The following is a 13,625-nucleotide window of genomic DNA, read 5'->3' as shown; positions in this document are numbered from 1 at the left end:
TCATAATATTCCAGAGAATTTACAAACTTTGTTATTAATAAACACTTGTGCATCCTCCTAACGTTGTTAACAACTGTAATGTCTGTATGAACTCTTCATTTTTTATTATTATTTTTTTTTTCCACAGGCTAAGCTTCCTGATCTGCAGCCATTTCCTTCCCCAGATGGTGACACAGTGACACAGCATGAAGAACTTGTGTGGATGCCAGGAGTCAATGATTGTGACTTGCTTATGTACCTTAGGGCAGCAAGGTAATTTCAGCCAAGATGCTACCAATGTCTTTAGAATGCTGTAGTGGAAATGTGGAGTGCCATGTATGTGCAGTTGGCTACGGTCACTCCTTTTCATTCTGTTTTGGTGTAGCATGCGTGTCAACCGGATAACCTGAAATGTTTAGTTCGAGACAAGAATGCTCTGATTTGATGTTGGGCCAACACAGAATCTTTCCATTGGCTGTGGCTTTTGGATTTAAAATGCAAAGCCAGCAGTGTGTGCTACCATGATAGAAGGAGCGTTGGATGTGTACCATGTAACAAGGGAAGTAACTGCTCTGAGTGGAATAGCCATGGTAGCACAGGATTTCTTCAGGGACTAAATGTTTTTTTTGAATGAGCTCCAGTTTGCATTTCAGTTTCATACAGATCTCTGGTATGCCTGGTAGATTAATCAGATGCACTGGTGGGCCTCATAATAATTCAGAGTGTGCGTAAATGACTTGTAGTTTGCAAGAATTCAGACATGTGGGGAATCTGCAATTTAAGTTAGTTTTCTAACCTGATGAAAGTAAGATTACAAGTTTGTTGTCTCTGGTGAGACTCTGTCCTCATGTATGGAGGTGATATCTTCCATAATCCTGATGGGGCTTTGGTACTACTGCAGTGCAGATTTTTTTAAATTGATGAAATCCAATGAGATTGGATTTAAATTTTGAATTAATTATTCTATATGCTGAGGTGACTCAGGTTTGCATAACAAATAGCAGTGTTTGTGGTGCCTTATTTTACTTGTTTCCACAGTATAGCAAGGCCCTGAAATTTGTAATTTAAGGTGTAAATATACTATTTGTGTATTGCATGATGTGTGCATCAAACAGTAGCTGAAGAACTTAAACTTTTTTCCCCTCAAACTATAAAGGAGCATGGCAGCTTTTGCAGGCATGTGTGATGGAGGATCCACAGAAGATGGTTGTGTTGCAGCTTCCCGTGATGACACTACACTTAATGCACTCAATACAGTAAGTATATAGAACTACGGTAGGGAAGAACAGTCTTTCCATTTATTTCTGGACTACTTAAAGCATATAGTGCATAAAATATTTAGCAGGTAAAATAGAATTTGGTATCAAAATATGAGTATGATAGTAGCCTAGGATATCATAACTTCCTTTCAAACACCAACTAGTTTTCAAAAATGTAACCTACAAAACTTCACTGATAAACTTTTGGGTGCTGCCTTTAAGATGACAGCTAGTGAATGTTCTGTATGGGAAGCTGCTTAGGTCAAGTACACCAGCTGGAATTGTTACTTATTCAGCTGCCACCTGACCTGGCTATTGGTCCTTTTATTCAGTCCAGCTAGCTTCTAGCTGTAGGAAAACAATAGTTATTTCCTAGAAGGAAAATTCATTCATAACACCATGAGATGTATAGTGTCACGTATGTGGTAATGACTGTCTGGAATTTGTCCCACTCACGATCCAGTCTTTGTTATCATTCATATTTGGATGCATGTATGCCCAGTCGCCTCTTGCATAAACATAATGTGTGTGAATAAAGCATTACTGAGTAGTTATATAGATGTGAGTGTTGAGATGCTCGTACAGTTTCAGTGCAGCCACAACAATTAACTGTTTCGGGGACAGTGGGAGGCACTAACATCAGTAAATCATGATACATGAAATGTTTGGGTTTTTTTAAGATCAAGCTGAAAAAACTTGTCTGTCGTACCATATGTTTTGGTAACTTAGTGAAATCTATAGTTGTTTGTTTCCCCAGTGCCCTATCTGTGGCTTTTGGAGAACTGTGTTGGTAGTGACTCTAAGCTGAACTTTGTGTGTCTTCATTGTTTCCTTCCTGAAATATAATAAAAGGAATTATGTGTAATTGGTCATGTGTTATTCTGAAGAAACACATAGAGAGATCTGCTGACTCTACTGATAAACAATTTTCATTCTTCCTCTTTTTATGTCACCTTTTATCCATAAAATGTATCTTGGATATCTGAACAGTTGAGTTCTGTCCTGTCATTTTCATGGTTATTGGCTACGTTCTCATCACAAGCGCTTGTGAAAGCTGTGGAAAGCATAGGATGTACACTTTGCTGAATGAGTTTCTAGCTAAACCTGTAAGATGTTTTAGGGCCAATCACAACAGAAATGTACAGACCCCATGGACAGCTGGTAGGACTGGAAGCTGGGAGCAACCTCAGTTCAGCATGTTTTTTGTGCAACTGCCAAGGGAGGATGCAGTGTGTAGCTTCAGATTTAATTTTTAAAGATCTCTTTTCCTAAAAGTAGTTTTAAGCATATTCAGCCTCAGTGTCCAGCACCGTAACTATCTACAGTGACTCATACGTTCTTTGTTCACAATGCTTGAGGCTCAAGTAATTTGTTTTCATTGAGTAGAAATAAAACTAGTGATACCAACAAAAAACAACTTAGTATGTTGTACTCCTGCAAGTTGGCTAATGTTAAGTATCACCTAATGACAACAATATTATGTCTGCCTCTGCTTGCTATATTTTAATTATTTACAGTTGCATGATTTTTAACCATTTATTTATAAAAGTCTTAAAAGCTTGTAGATGGTTGTGATACACATCAGAAACTGAGTGATAATCACTGCAACAGAGAACAGATGATCTGTTTGTTTAGAGGACGTATCCTAAGTGTGTTGTTGTTTGGTTGTTTTATTAGTGAGTGGAACTGACTATCAAATTAATCACATTAAATATGCTTAACTGATTCTTTACTGTCAGTAAAGCATCTCATTACATGAAGCTTTTAAATACTTCAGAATGTTTAAAAAGAAGCTCAATCTGTATAAATTGTGGAAATGGTTTGTAACTGGTCAAGTCCATGATAAGGTATGTGTGACTTGATGTCTACACTGAAGTTAAAATGCCTGTGTTCTTAACATGAAAAATGTTCCTTATGTAACGATAGCTTACCAAAACCACTTACATTGGTTTTTTTTATTTCTGCTTCTATTTGATTATGTGTGTTTCATAGAGTGCATTAATTTTTGTCCTGTTTCCTGCAACAGACAGGAGTGAAATAGGATTAAGATCTAAAATGTGCCCCAGTAATCCTTACTAAACAAACAGCAACAGAACTCTCGTTCTTATTCTGCAAAATTGTTTAAATATAGTCCATACGCTCACATGTGTAACCAGCTGAAATCCAAGATCAAATTCTGTACTCAAATTAAATGCTTCCTTGTTCTCGCTTTTGCATCTGCAAAGTCACGTGTTATTTCTCAGCGCTTCACAGTGCGCTTCAGAACTGAGGTGAATATATAAATCTTAGTCCTTTGGTTGCTTTCCTAAAGATAGCCAGTGTGTTAAAGGTTTTTACACTGTTTGGTAAGAATCGCGGTTAAGTCTGTATTGCACATTGACTTCAGTTTCTTACCTGTTTTACATTTTATTTCCTTCCTTTCTCTTGGGACGGGTGCCATCTGATTCTGGTGGCTCTGGAGTGGTACCACTCCAGAGTTTTCTACATTGTTCTCTAAGATCCTTCTTAGAGATTCAAATCTGTTAAGGCCAATAATTATCAAAGGGCTTTTGAAATTGCAATTTTTTTCCCCTTGTCATCTACAATAAGACTAATGCAGAAAATTCATTTACCTTCACTGCTTTGCTATCTACTTTAATTACCCCCTTTAATCACTTGGGACTCTAAGGAGCCTGTAGTTGCACTTGTAGACTTCTTGCTTCTGAGACTTAGATTAGTCCCAAAATACTGTGTTTCTGTTCTTCGGATGCTTTTCTCTTTGTATTTCTAGTGCACATCTATTTTAGAAAATCACTGCTGATTCATTTTCTGAATGGGGGAGGGTTTCACACTTCTGAAATAAAAGCACTATACAAACTCTGAATTTATCCTCTTAAGAATCTTGTTTGTCTGTGTGTGATATTTTTGACTGCTGTTGTTGTGACTTCCTCTTCCCCTCAATATGACATCGTAATGTATAGCAGTAAGACTCACCCTGTGGTGTTCTTGTAGTCATCTCGTTAACTTCAGCTTTGCTGAAGTTTCCCTTTTGTAGGTATTGTGGTGCAGGTCCTCTGTTCTTCTCTAGGCTAGTTTTCAACGCTATTTTGACACGGTATAGTTCCCATTAAATAGTCTGCCTGAACATGGACTGTTGTACTTCCAAGAAAGTACAATCTGCGAGGTTTGACCATAGTGACTATTCAAAGGTCTTTAGGCTTCTGTGATGTTTGATTTATTCACGCTTCAAAAATCTACTCTGTGTACTAATACTGTTCATTGCAATTTTTAGAAACCAGTGAAGATACTTTCCTTGTTCACTTAGAATTTTTCTAGAAAAGTGTTTTGTTATGAATAATAGTTCTGTCAGGTGGGATATTTCAAGTAACTTTGACTTACTTCTGAGAGCCTACTTTTTTGACTAACTTAAACCAGTTTATATAGGTAATTTGTTGTCCTGACAAAATGGTGCCCTTACTATCTTTTTGTTTCCCATCTATTTAAATCATATCAGATTTAGCTGATAAATTATTTGTGAGAATCTTACCCTGCACTAAGTTGTGTTTTTGTTTAGAAATTATCATATGCAACCCAGAAGATTAATGTAAAAAAAATTGATATGGTATGATTTCTTATTATGGAAATCCAATCAACTTCAGAGCAGCACTTCATATAAATCAGTCTTGACAAGCTCCTTTTGCTAGTGTTTTATTTATGTAATAACAGATGCTGTAGCCCCCAGAATGATTTATTGTTAATTATACCAGATAGAAATGAAGATCATGGAAAGCACAATGCAACATATATATCAGCTCATTGAAATGATTATTCACTTAATGTGCCAGGTAAATTTCAACTCCTGTTCCTTTGTTTGGCTATTGGGATTTGGGCCACATTTGTCATTGTAACCCTTAGGAAGGAAATAAAGTTTTCATTTGGAGTTCGTTGCCCTCCTGATGAGTGCTGGCTGTCATACTGAGAGGTATGGAGGAGGACATATTAGTTCCTGAAATTCTTTCACCGCGGTATTTTTAGATGAGAGGGTCTTTTTTGTTACACCACCATAGAACAGTTAGCTGAATTTGGCTGACTTTCTAAAGCTAGCTGGTTTTTGTGCTTTGTTTAAATATTCATGAACAAAGGTCGTTTGCATTAGACATTAAAATATTAGTCATGTAAAACGAAAACATGAATATTCAGTACATTTTTATTTTTCCAGTTTTATAATTGAACCATAATCCGTGAAGCCATTTTTATTCGTGAAATGGTAAATGATAGAAACGTTTTAATTTTTTTATAGCTACCCAGTTCCTCCTATCTTGTGATCTAGAGAACCACATTGCTTTGAGGCAAAACTCTTCCTTATAAGTGGAATGGAAATGCTAATTTGAGTTACTCCCAAACCTTGTTTTGGGTCACTGTGGACAACATTACTTGCATTCTGAGAGCCAGCATGGTTGATGTGAAAGTTTGATAATTAATACTCGGTAGTAATGCGCTTTGCCTTTTTAGCACTTTTGGGCTTTGAGTGTGGATATGCATCACTTTTTAATAATCAGAATACCATCTAAAAGCCCCTCAAAACACTATATTTACAAGATACCTGTGGAGAGCCTTAGGAAGAAAATAATGCAGGAGAGCCAGGACTGTCCTGGTTTCAGCTGGGATAGAGTTAACTTTCTTCCTAGTAGCTGGTATGGTGCTGTGTTTTGGGTTCAGTATGAGAAGAATGTTGATAACACACTGATGTTTTCAGTTGTTGCTAAGTGGTGTTTAGACTAAGTCAAAGATTTTTCAGCTTCTCATGCCCAGCCAGCGAGAAGACTGGAGGGGCACAAGAAGTTGGGAGGGGACACAGCCAGGGCAGCTGACCCAAACTGGCCAAAGGGATATTCCATACCATGGGACATCATGCCCAGTATATAAACTGGGGGGAGTTGGCCTTGGGGGGACTGCAGCTTGGGAACGAACTGGGCATTGGTTGGTGAGTGGTGAGCAATTGCATTGTGCATCCCTTGTTTTGTATATTCCAGTTCTTTTATCGTTATTGTTGTCACTTCATTATTATTATTATTATCATTATCATTATTATTTTCTTCCTTTCTGTTCTATTAAACTGTTCTTATTTCAACCCATGAGTTTTACTTTTTTCCCCCAATTCTCTCCCCCATCCCACTGGGAGCGGGGGAAGTGAGTGAGCGGCTGCGTGATGCTTAGTTGCTGCCTGGAGTTAAACCACGACAAGGACTTAATCAGCCAATTGTGGGTAGGGGTTTTTTGGTTTGGTGGGGTTTTTTTGTGGGTTTTTTGTTTTTGTTTTTGGTTTTTTTGTCCCAAGCTAATTGACATTTGGAAACAAATTGAAAAACCTTAGAATTCTTTCCCTTTCCATGTCAGGCTAGTTTGATTAACTACCTCATTTTGTTTAGCATTCTTTATTTGCAAGTGCAAGCATCTGACACACTGTTTTGTTCTCTTCTGTAGAAGAAAGAAAAGTCTTGTGGAAGTATTTGTAAAAAATGGCCAGTTGTGGGGCCAGTTTGTTTTACTTGTGGATAAATTTCTTCTGTAACACATGCAGTTGGTGGGTAGCCTGGGCCATCTGTAATATTTATGTGGAGCATGGGGAGAAGGAGTTCCAGTTTTCAAATGATAATAAAGACAACCCTGCAGTTAAGTTCTGTGGCAGGATCAAATTCAAGCATGTTCAGACAAGCAATTGAAACTGTATTTTTATTTGTTTCTTTGTGTGTCCTTGTTCTCCCGAGTTCTTGTAGATACTCCGATTTTGGCATTACATTTAGCAAAACTTCTCTTAGACATACAAAATTCAATACTTGAGCGTTCCTTTGTTGTGCAACTGACAACTTCTCAGAGGTACGATCCTAGCGCTTGTTACAGAGAACATCCTTCTTGTCCACGTCGTATTTTAATGCTAACATACAGTGTCAAACATTTAAGCACATTACTGGACTGTGGCTTGCAGCGTGAGACAACTCAGGTTAAGTTTTCTCCATGCAGTTCAGTACTGCTGTACGAAAAAAGTTATAGAAAGTAGTTTAAATGTTCTTAAAAGCAGAAATGACATTGAGTTTTGCCTTTATTAGCTCTCAGATCAGGAAGCATTAAACATCAGATTAACAAAGAATACCAGAAAACTTAAAGACATCATCTTAAGAGCCGAGTTTTTAAATTATACTTCAGCCCTGGGAAGGCTCCTTTCAATGGCATATGGATCACTGGAGTAATTTTTGTCTGGCTCCTTAGGAATTGAAAGGAGTTTTTGCCTTCAAATGTAATAGGATGAGCCCTTCTCTTAATATCCAGAGCCATGTAAATCACTTCTGCAATTTAAATTCAGAAGTGGTAACTGTACTGTGAGTCTAATTTTCTCCAGGTTAATTTACAGTAATACATCAGTAGCAGTCCCTTTTTGTTGCATATGTTAGAAATGCTGTAAACTCTTACATGATGGAGAGCTTATAGGCAAGTCAGTTAAAGGTCAATCATTTTGAAACCTGGTTTTGTACATGTGAAAAAATAACATGCAAACTTAGCGAGCAGTAAGTTTCCAGCTCCATTGTGTGGGGTTTTTTGAGATGGAAGACAAATTTTTACGTGTACTTGTATCACAGTGGTAGTTCTTCTAAATGTGATACTCGGAAGCACCTTACCGAAGCTTGTTACATAGCTTGCTACATACACACAATAGCCAAAGTTTTATTATTATGTCTCCGTATGAATAAGTGTTGTTGTTTTCACAGGTGTTTTCCTTAGTGTTTTTCTTCCTTTTCTTATCCAACCCTCACAACTTCGTCTACTGTGAGAATTGTATAGGAGGATTTTGGCATAATTGTAGTAGACTTATTAAGGATCTGTGAATGTATCTTGTAAATATAGAGAAGTGTTTTGTGGCTTTTTGACAGTGTTCTGGTTGTGAAAACTTTAATGTGACCTCCAAAGTGATACTTCTGTGGTTTTGTTTATTTTTCAAAACAAAGCACATACCACTTCTGGGATACTCTAACACCATTTCACACATGCAGTGTGTAGGACAGCTATTGAATAGTTGAATCAGCACAACTGAGGAGGTAGGAACATCTCAAATCATTCTTCTAGTGAGAAGATTTGTGGTGGCTTGCCCTTACTTAAAACTTAAGAATGTCCTTCTCAAAGTTAATGGGCCAGGAGAAAGACCTTTTTCTTTTAAAACCCCACATTTCTGGTAGGCAGGTGATAATTGCAACTGTATTGGATGCCTTCCCACTCTGAATGTGCTTTCATTCATAACACAAGAAATAGAGCGAAGTGAAACAGTGAGCTGGTATCGCCTACTGTGAGCCTTAGTATCATGTTCATTTTAGGCAGAAGCCTATGTCTGGTTCTACACCTAGCTGGTTGTGGCACAAGCAAAAACTCTGCATTCATCTCTATTGCTTAGAGTTGTTCACTTTCTCTAAAGAAAGGAGAGCTGTTGCCTCTATCGTTAAAAGAAAGTGTGAGAGTTACTGGTGTCCCAGAATACTGTATTAGGAAGCATTGCAGAAGCGGATTGAGGCTGAGCTGTATGTAGGGAGGAGGAGCAGGGAGTTCCTTCCCCTGTTGTCATTTCGCTTTGCACCATCGGGGTAATATTAGAATTTCACTGAAGTCATGGCTTCATCTTCACCAGAAGAGCAGGCAAAAACTTTTGAGGATATTAGTAAGTCATTGTATCTAGAATTTAGGTATGCAAAGGCTGAAAGAATTGATTTTAAAATGTCTTAATGTGATGAGGGCCTATTACAAGATTTGTAGCTGACAAGCCCTGCAGATTAGAACTATCAAAAGAAGTGTTTAATACTACAACAGTGATTTCGAAGAGCAGAAATGGCTGACAAATAGGTTTGGAAAAAAATATGCTCAGGAAGTTCATCCTGCTCTGTGGTAGAAAGCTGATGCCCTAGATCTGACAATCCAGGGAAAGATGATAATGTGGTGAATATTGAGCATAAACATAGTTGCTGCTGCTAGCAAGTACTGTGGACCAAGAGTTGGGGTAAATCTTGGTGTAGTTTCTTCCCTTCCCTTCCTCCTATTTCTTTGCCTCTGTCCTCCAGAGCTCTGATTAGTATCAGATCTGTTTTAAGATCCTTTCGTGCTCCGTACTAATACAAAGCCAGAAACTCATGATCTCTCTTACACTTTGCTGCTTTTGACCTATGCCTGCTGTTCAGAGTTTCTACAGTTCTTTTCTCAGAGAATCCAGGTCGAGAAGGAGTTAAGTTACTACTTCGCTCTCATTTTAAAAAGTTCCAGACTAATAATTCCATTCTTAGTGTCCTGCCTTACCCATTGTTCTGATTTAAGAGTAAGTGTGAGCATCAGTTATATAAAACAGCAGACCCTAGAAAAGAAACTGGAAATGGTAGTGTGCAAACTCAGTGTGTAAGAATGAATCTCAGAGTTTTTGGTCATTTTGACATGCGTGTTATTTTTGCTGGGGAAACGAGAGTGCCAGCAGCTCTATCCTCGTATGGTAAGAGAATACCACCACTTAAGCTTGCATACTACTACGTGGAAGAAAGACAAACCAATCGTATGGTAATATTGTATAAATCTCTCTTTACTAATAGTGTTGTTCTGACTTCTCATAACACACTATTACATGGGAACATGTCATTATGAGTGACGAACATGACAGTGTAATATCGGTTTAAGGAAATTCAGTTCTAAGTAAGATGTCACCCAGACAAATTACTCCCTGTTTTAACTTGCCCTTAGACCAGATTTTCTTGTTCATTAACTACAGACAAGGTTGAAAGCATAAAAAATTATTTAAATATATGTTAGCATTTCTTATTATTACTAGTTTTCCTTTTGGATGAGTCTTAATTAACAGCTACTCTCATGGTTCAAATGAGGTAGCATAGCACTTCAGGGGCCATCACTCTCTGCCTGGGCATGTTGGAAAATGAAGCCACTTCTAGTGCATAAGACAGTTTTGCCACGTTGAATTTTCATTTATCCTTATTCTTGCTCTTAGGGGAAAAGCTTCAGCACTTTATTTGTAAGATGAGTCAGGAAATCTTTCTAGAGAAACTGTTGAAACGGGCAGATAAAAGGGGCTAAAAATGACTGCCATGGTTACTTGTAAAATTTTGGGGGAAATATGTAAAATATTTTTTTTAAAGTTTTTTTTAAATGCTGTTGCAAGTTTAGCAGGTATTCAGCAAGTTCTTGCCCTGGATGCGTGTGGAGCACTAGCCATGCCTGTTGTGTTGACCCACAAAAAGAGCTGGCACAGTTAGCTCCCTCTACTGTTCTGTATTTTGCAACTGTATTTTGAGCTGTTCGGCAGAGCCCTGGCAGTACCAGTGTGTGAAAAGTGGATGTAACACAAGCATCTGGCTTTTTAATCTCCATCATTAGCATCTTAGATCACTTTGTAGCAATTAGAGTTATTTAGAAGCTTAAAATAGATAAGAACTGGGGGGAAGAGATGGAAGTTGCTTTTTTTTTTTTTTCCCCAAAGCAGTGGGGACTGATATCTATATTTTCAAGCTGTCAGATACTATAAATCAGATATTTAAAAAAACAGAACTAGTAGTAATTTTCTCTTGAAGTAGCTTACTGATTTCTGTTACCTTCTGGTTTTTGTTAGTTTCAGATTCTGTTGTAGGCCGAGCTGTGTCAACTAGTTACAAATCAAAACTTCCCAGTTAACTGTGACAGCATGTTGGCAAAACAAGATTGTTGGGCAGAGTCTTTTTGTTGGATAGTTTAGGTTCTTGACTGGTTCAAGGTTCCATTGTCCTTGGGCACCAGAGGGAGCTCAGCGAAGTAGTTTTGTTGTCTGAGAGGGCAGTATATTTTTTTTCTCTGATCCAGATTGCTTAGTGTGTTGCAGCAGGTGGGGAGGAGGTAGAATTTCAAAGAGGAGGGGGGAAGGAAATTCCCAGAATTAAAGGGCATTTGGGGCTAGTGTCTTGTTGGGTATCAGACATGGTTGATAAAAATCACATCTTGCCATTTTGGAGGATGAGCACTTTTAAAGAATGCTGCAAATTTGGAAATAGATTTTGCTGTTTCACCTAATGAGATGTATTTGCGATGGAGCATATTCCATTTGATAGTAGGGCAAGATGTCTGTAGCTATAAAGAGTGTCTGCATCAAGCTGAAATTTGTCAGCTCTGCAACTGAAAGAAGTGGCCTAAATTACATTTTGTATTAAATTAGGTGCTTGAATTAGAGTAATTACACTGAAAGACCTAGCTACTGAAGCCACATGGCAGTAATTCTTGTTCTGCTTTTCATTCTCCTTGTTGTCTCTTTTCCTTCTCTCTCCTCTTTATTTTCTACCCTCTTAAACATGCTACAGTTTTACAGAGAGCTACTGGGTATCTTGACCATAGTCCCCTTCAGTGAGAGAAGCAAATCCCCCATTAATAATTACAATGCTCTCAAGCCTGCATAGATTAAGATAACTGGTGCTTAAATAGGGATGTTATGTAAATATCGACAGTGCAGTACCAGGCAAATACCTTCTTCTACAATTCCACTGAAGTATCTCACTTGGCAGCAGTGAAAAATTTCTTTTGACTCATGTATTACCTGAGTCTCAAAATGCTCTTGCAATATTGGTAGTATTTACCTCATGTTTGGCGGGTCAGGCTTTATATCTTTGTGCCTGGACGAGCGATGTGATTTGTCCGTGACCAGTGATCATTCACTGGAAGAGCCAGCACTCGAACCTGGAGAACTCCTGAATTCCAGTGCTGTCCTATAAATGCTGGACGTGACTGCATCCCCACAAAAGTGTGTTCTGGCTGAGCAATCCCTGCTGCTTTTATTGGCTTTGGGTAGGTTTCAAAGTAGTTCAGTACTACTTTCTCCCTGTATAGTAGCAATTTTTCCTTAGAGAAAAAGGCTCTGGAATCTAACAGTGTTCTTAATGGACTGCAATTATTTAATATTGTAGCATGAATGCAGCCTAACTCAGATGGGCTTTTCAACGGAGATCATAATGACTGTAATTGCAAAAGGATGCCTTGCTGAAGTCGAAGCTGCCAGATGCAATGCCATTCTGATCTAAAAAGGTCACAGTAGAAGGGACATTTAAATTAAGTTATAAATTACAATTGAAGAACAATATTTTGATGAGCAAGACCAGAGATGTCAGAGCTGCAAGATGTAATTCATGGGTTCATTACAGAACAGAGGTGCCTGACAGCTGAGCCATGCCAAAAGGAGAATTTATTTGCAACATCACGCAGACAGAAAATGGCAGCTCTTCTGAGAAGCTGTAGTAGAAACTTGAAACCTTGTGGTAATGTGCAGACTTTATGGTAATAAGGCTTGCCTGTGATCTAGCATTGTTTAATGACTGTTGTAATATAAATGAGGTTTTTGGACACGTGTGCATTCAGAATTCTTCTTTAATCTAAAATCCTGTCCAGTGATGCAGAAGTTGCTGTATTTTCTTTTTTAAAGTGTAAGTACATTTGTGTTGATTCCTTTTGTTGCAGTTGTATACATGCATAATGTCACAGTGGTTCAAAATTTAGATGGCAGAGTTAATGGTAAAAATGGTGATTCTCTAGATGACAGGTTAGTAATCTAGTGTTTATAGCAATACCTTGAAAAGTTCAACCAGAAGTTAATGAAACCATAGACAGCCATCATTAGCTATTATTTATATGTTTGAGTTGCTTGCCAATAAAGTGCTTATATATATTAAATGACCGAAAGTAATAAGCAGAGAATGAGCCAGATTGAAACACTTAAATTTAAGTCTGGCACTTATAAAAAAAAAATATTTTTCTTTTTTGCTGCATTATCCTATTCCGGGCCATTATAAAAGCTTTTTTTTCTGCTTGCTGAAAGTAACATTTTTCAGGAGATTCTAAACCTATATCAGGTCTCTTGTTTTCACATCTGTGTCTTCTCTGTTATATGACTCTTCTTTCATGTCTGTGCTTATGGGTTTTGTGATTGTTATTAATGTAATTACTTGGTCAGAAGTTAATGCTCATATTTTCTGTTGCTGATTTGGGACAGTTCTGATGGCCCGTAAACTCTTTTATTTTTCAGTAACCAGAGCAGTTGTCCGTTAGACCAGTCCATTCTTTCTGGGCTTGTCTGATTATTTTTTTTTTTTTGCAGATTGAACTGTTTGGGCAATAGGCCTGCCAGGGAAAAACACATGTTGTCCTTGAGGCAAAATAAAGATGCCCTCCAAGTTACAAAGAGGCTTTGGCGTTACTGCATGTTTTGGGAGGGAGCAAAGAGGGAAGAGAAACAGAAGCACTATTCTCTTCAACGCTGTCAAATTTCCTAAATGAAAAACCTTTTAGGTAGTGGCATGCACAGAAAAAAGCATTTGCAAGGTGAGCTGACAAAACAAACAGTCCTTTTTTCTTTAAGAT

At 37.9% G+C, this 13,625-nt stretch overlaps 1 protein-coding gene across 6 annotated transcripts in view; it reads left to right on the top strand.

Moving 5' to 3' along the window:
* The window catches only part of RERE (arginine-glutamic acid dipeptide repeats), a 257,327-nt gene that overhangs the window by 158,496 nt on the left and 85,206 nt on the right, over positions 1-13,625 (top strand). For all 6 annotated transcript variants that reach the window (XM_030017393.1, XM_030017396.2, XM_030017395.2 and 3 more), the window contains 2 exons: positions 128-252; positions 1,136-1,235. In XM_030017393.1, the coding sequence (XP_029873253.1) occupies positions 128-252; positions 1,136-1,235 (225 nt within the window). The remainder of the gene's footprint in view (positions 1-127; positions 253-1,135; positions 1,236-13,625) is intronic.

Source organism: Aquila chrysaetos, chromosome 6 (genome assembly GCF_900496995.4).
Source record: "Aquila chrysaetos chrysaetos chromosome 6, bAquChr1.4, whole genome shotgun sequence".
NCBI lineage: Eukaryota > Metazoa > Chordata > Aves > Accipitriformes > Accipitridae > Aquila > Aquila chrysaetos.
This window is presented reverse-complemented; position numbering and strand designations above follow the sequence as displayed.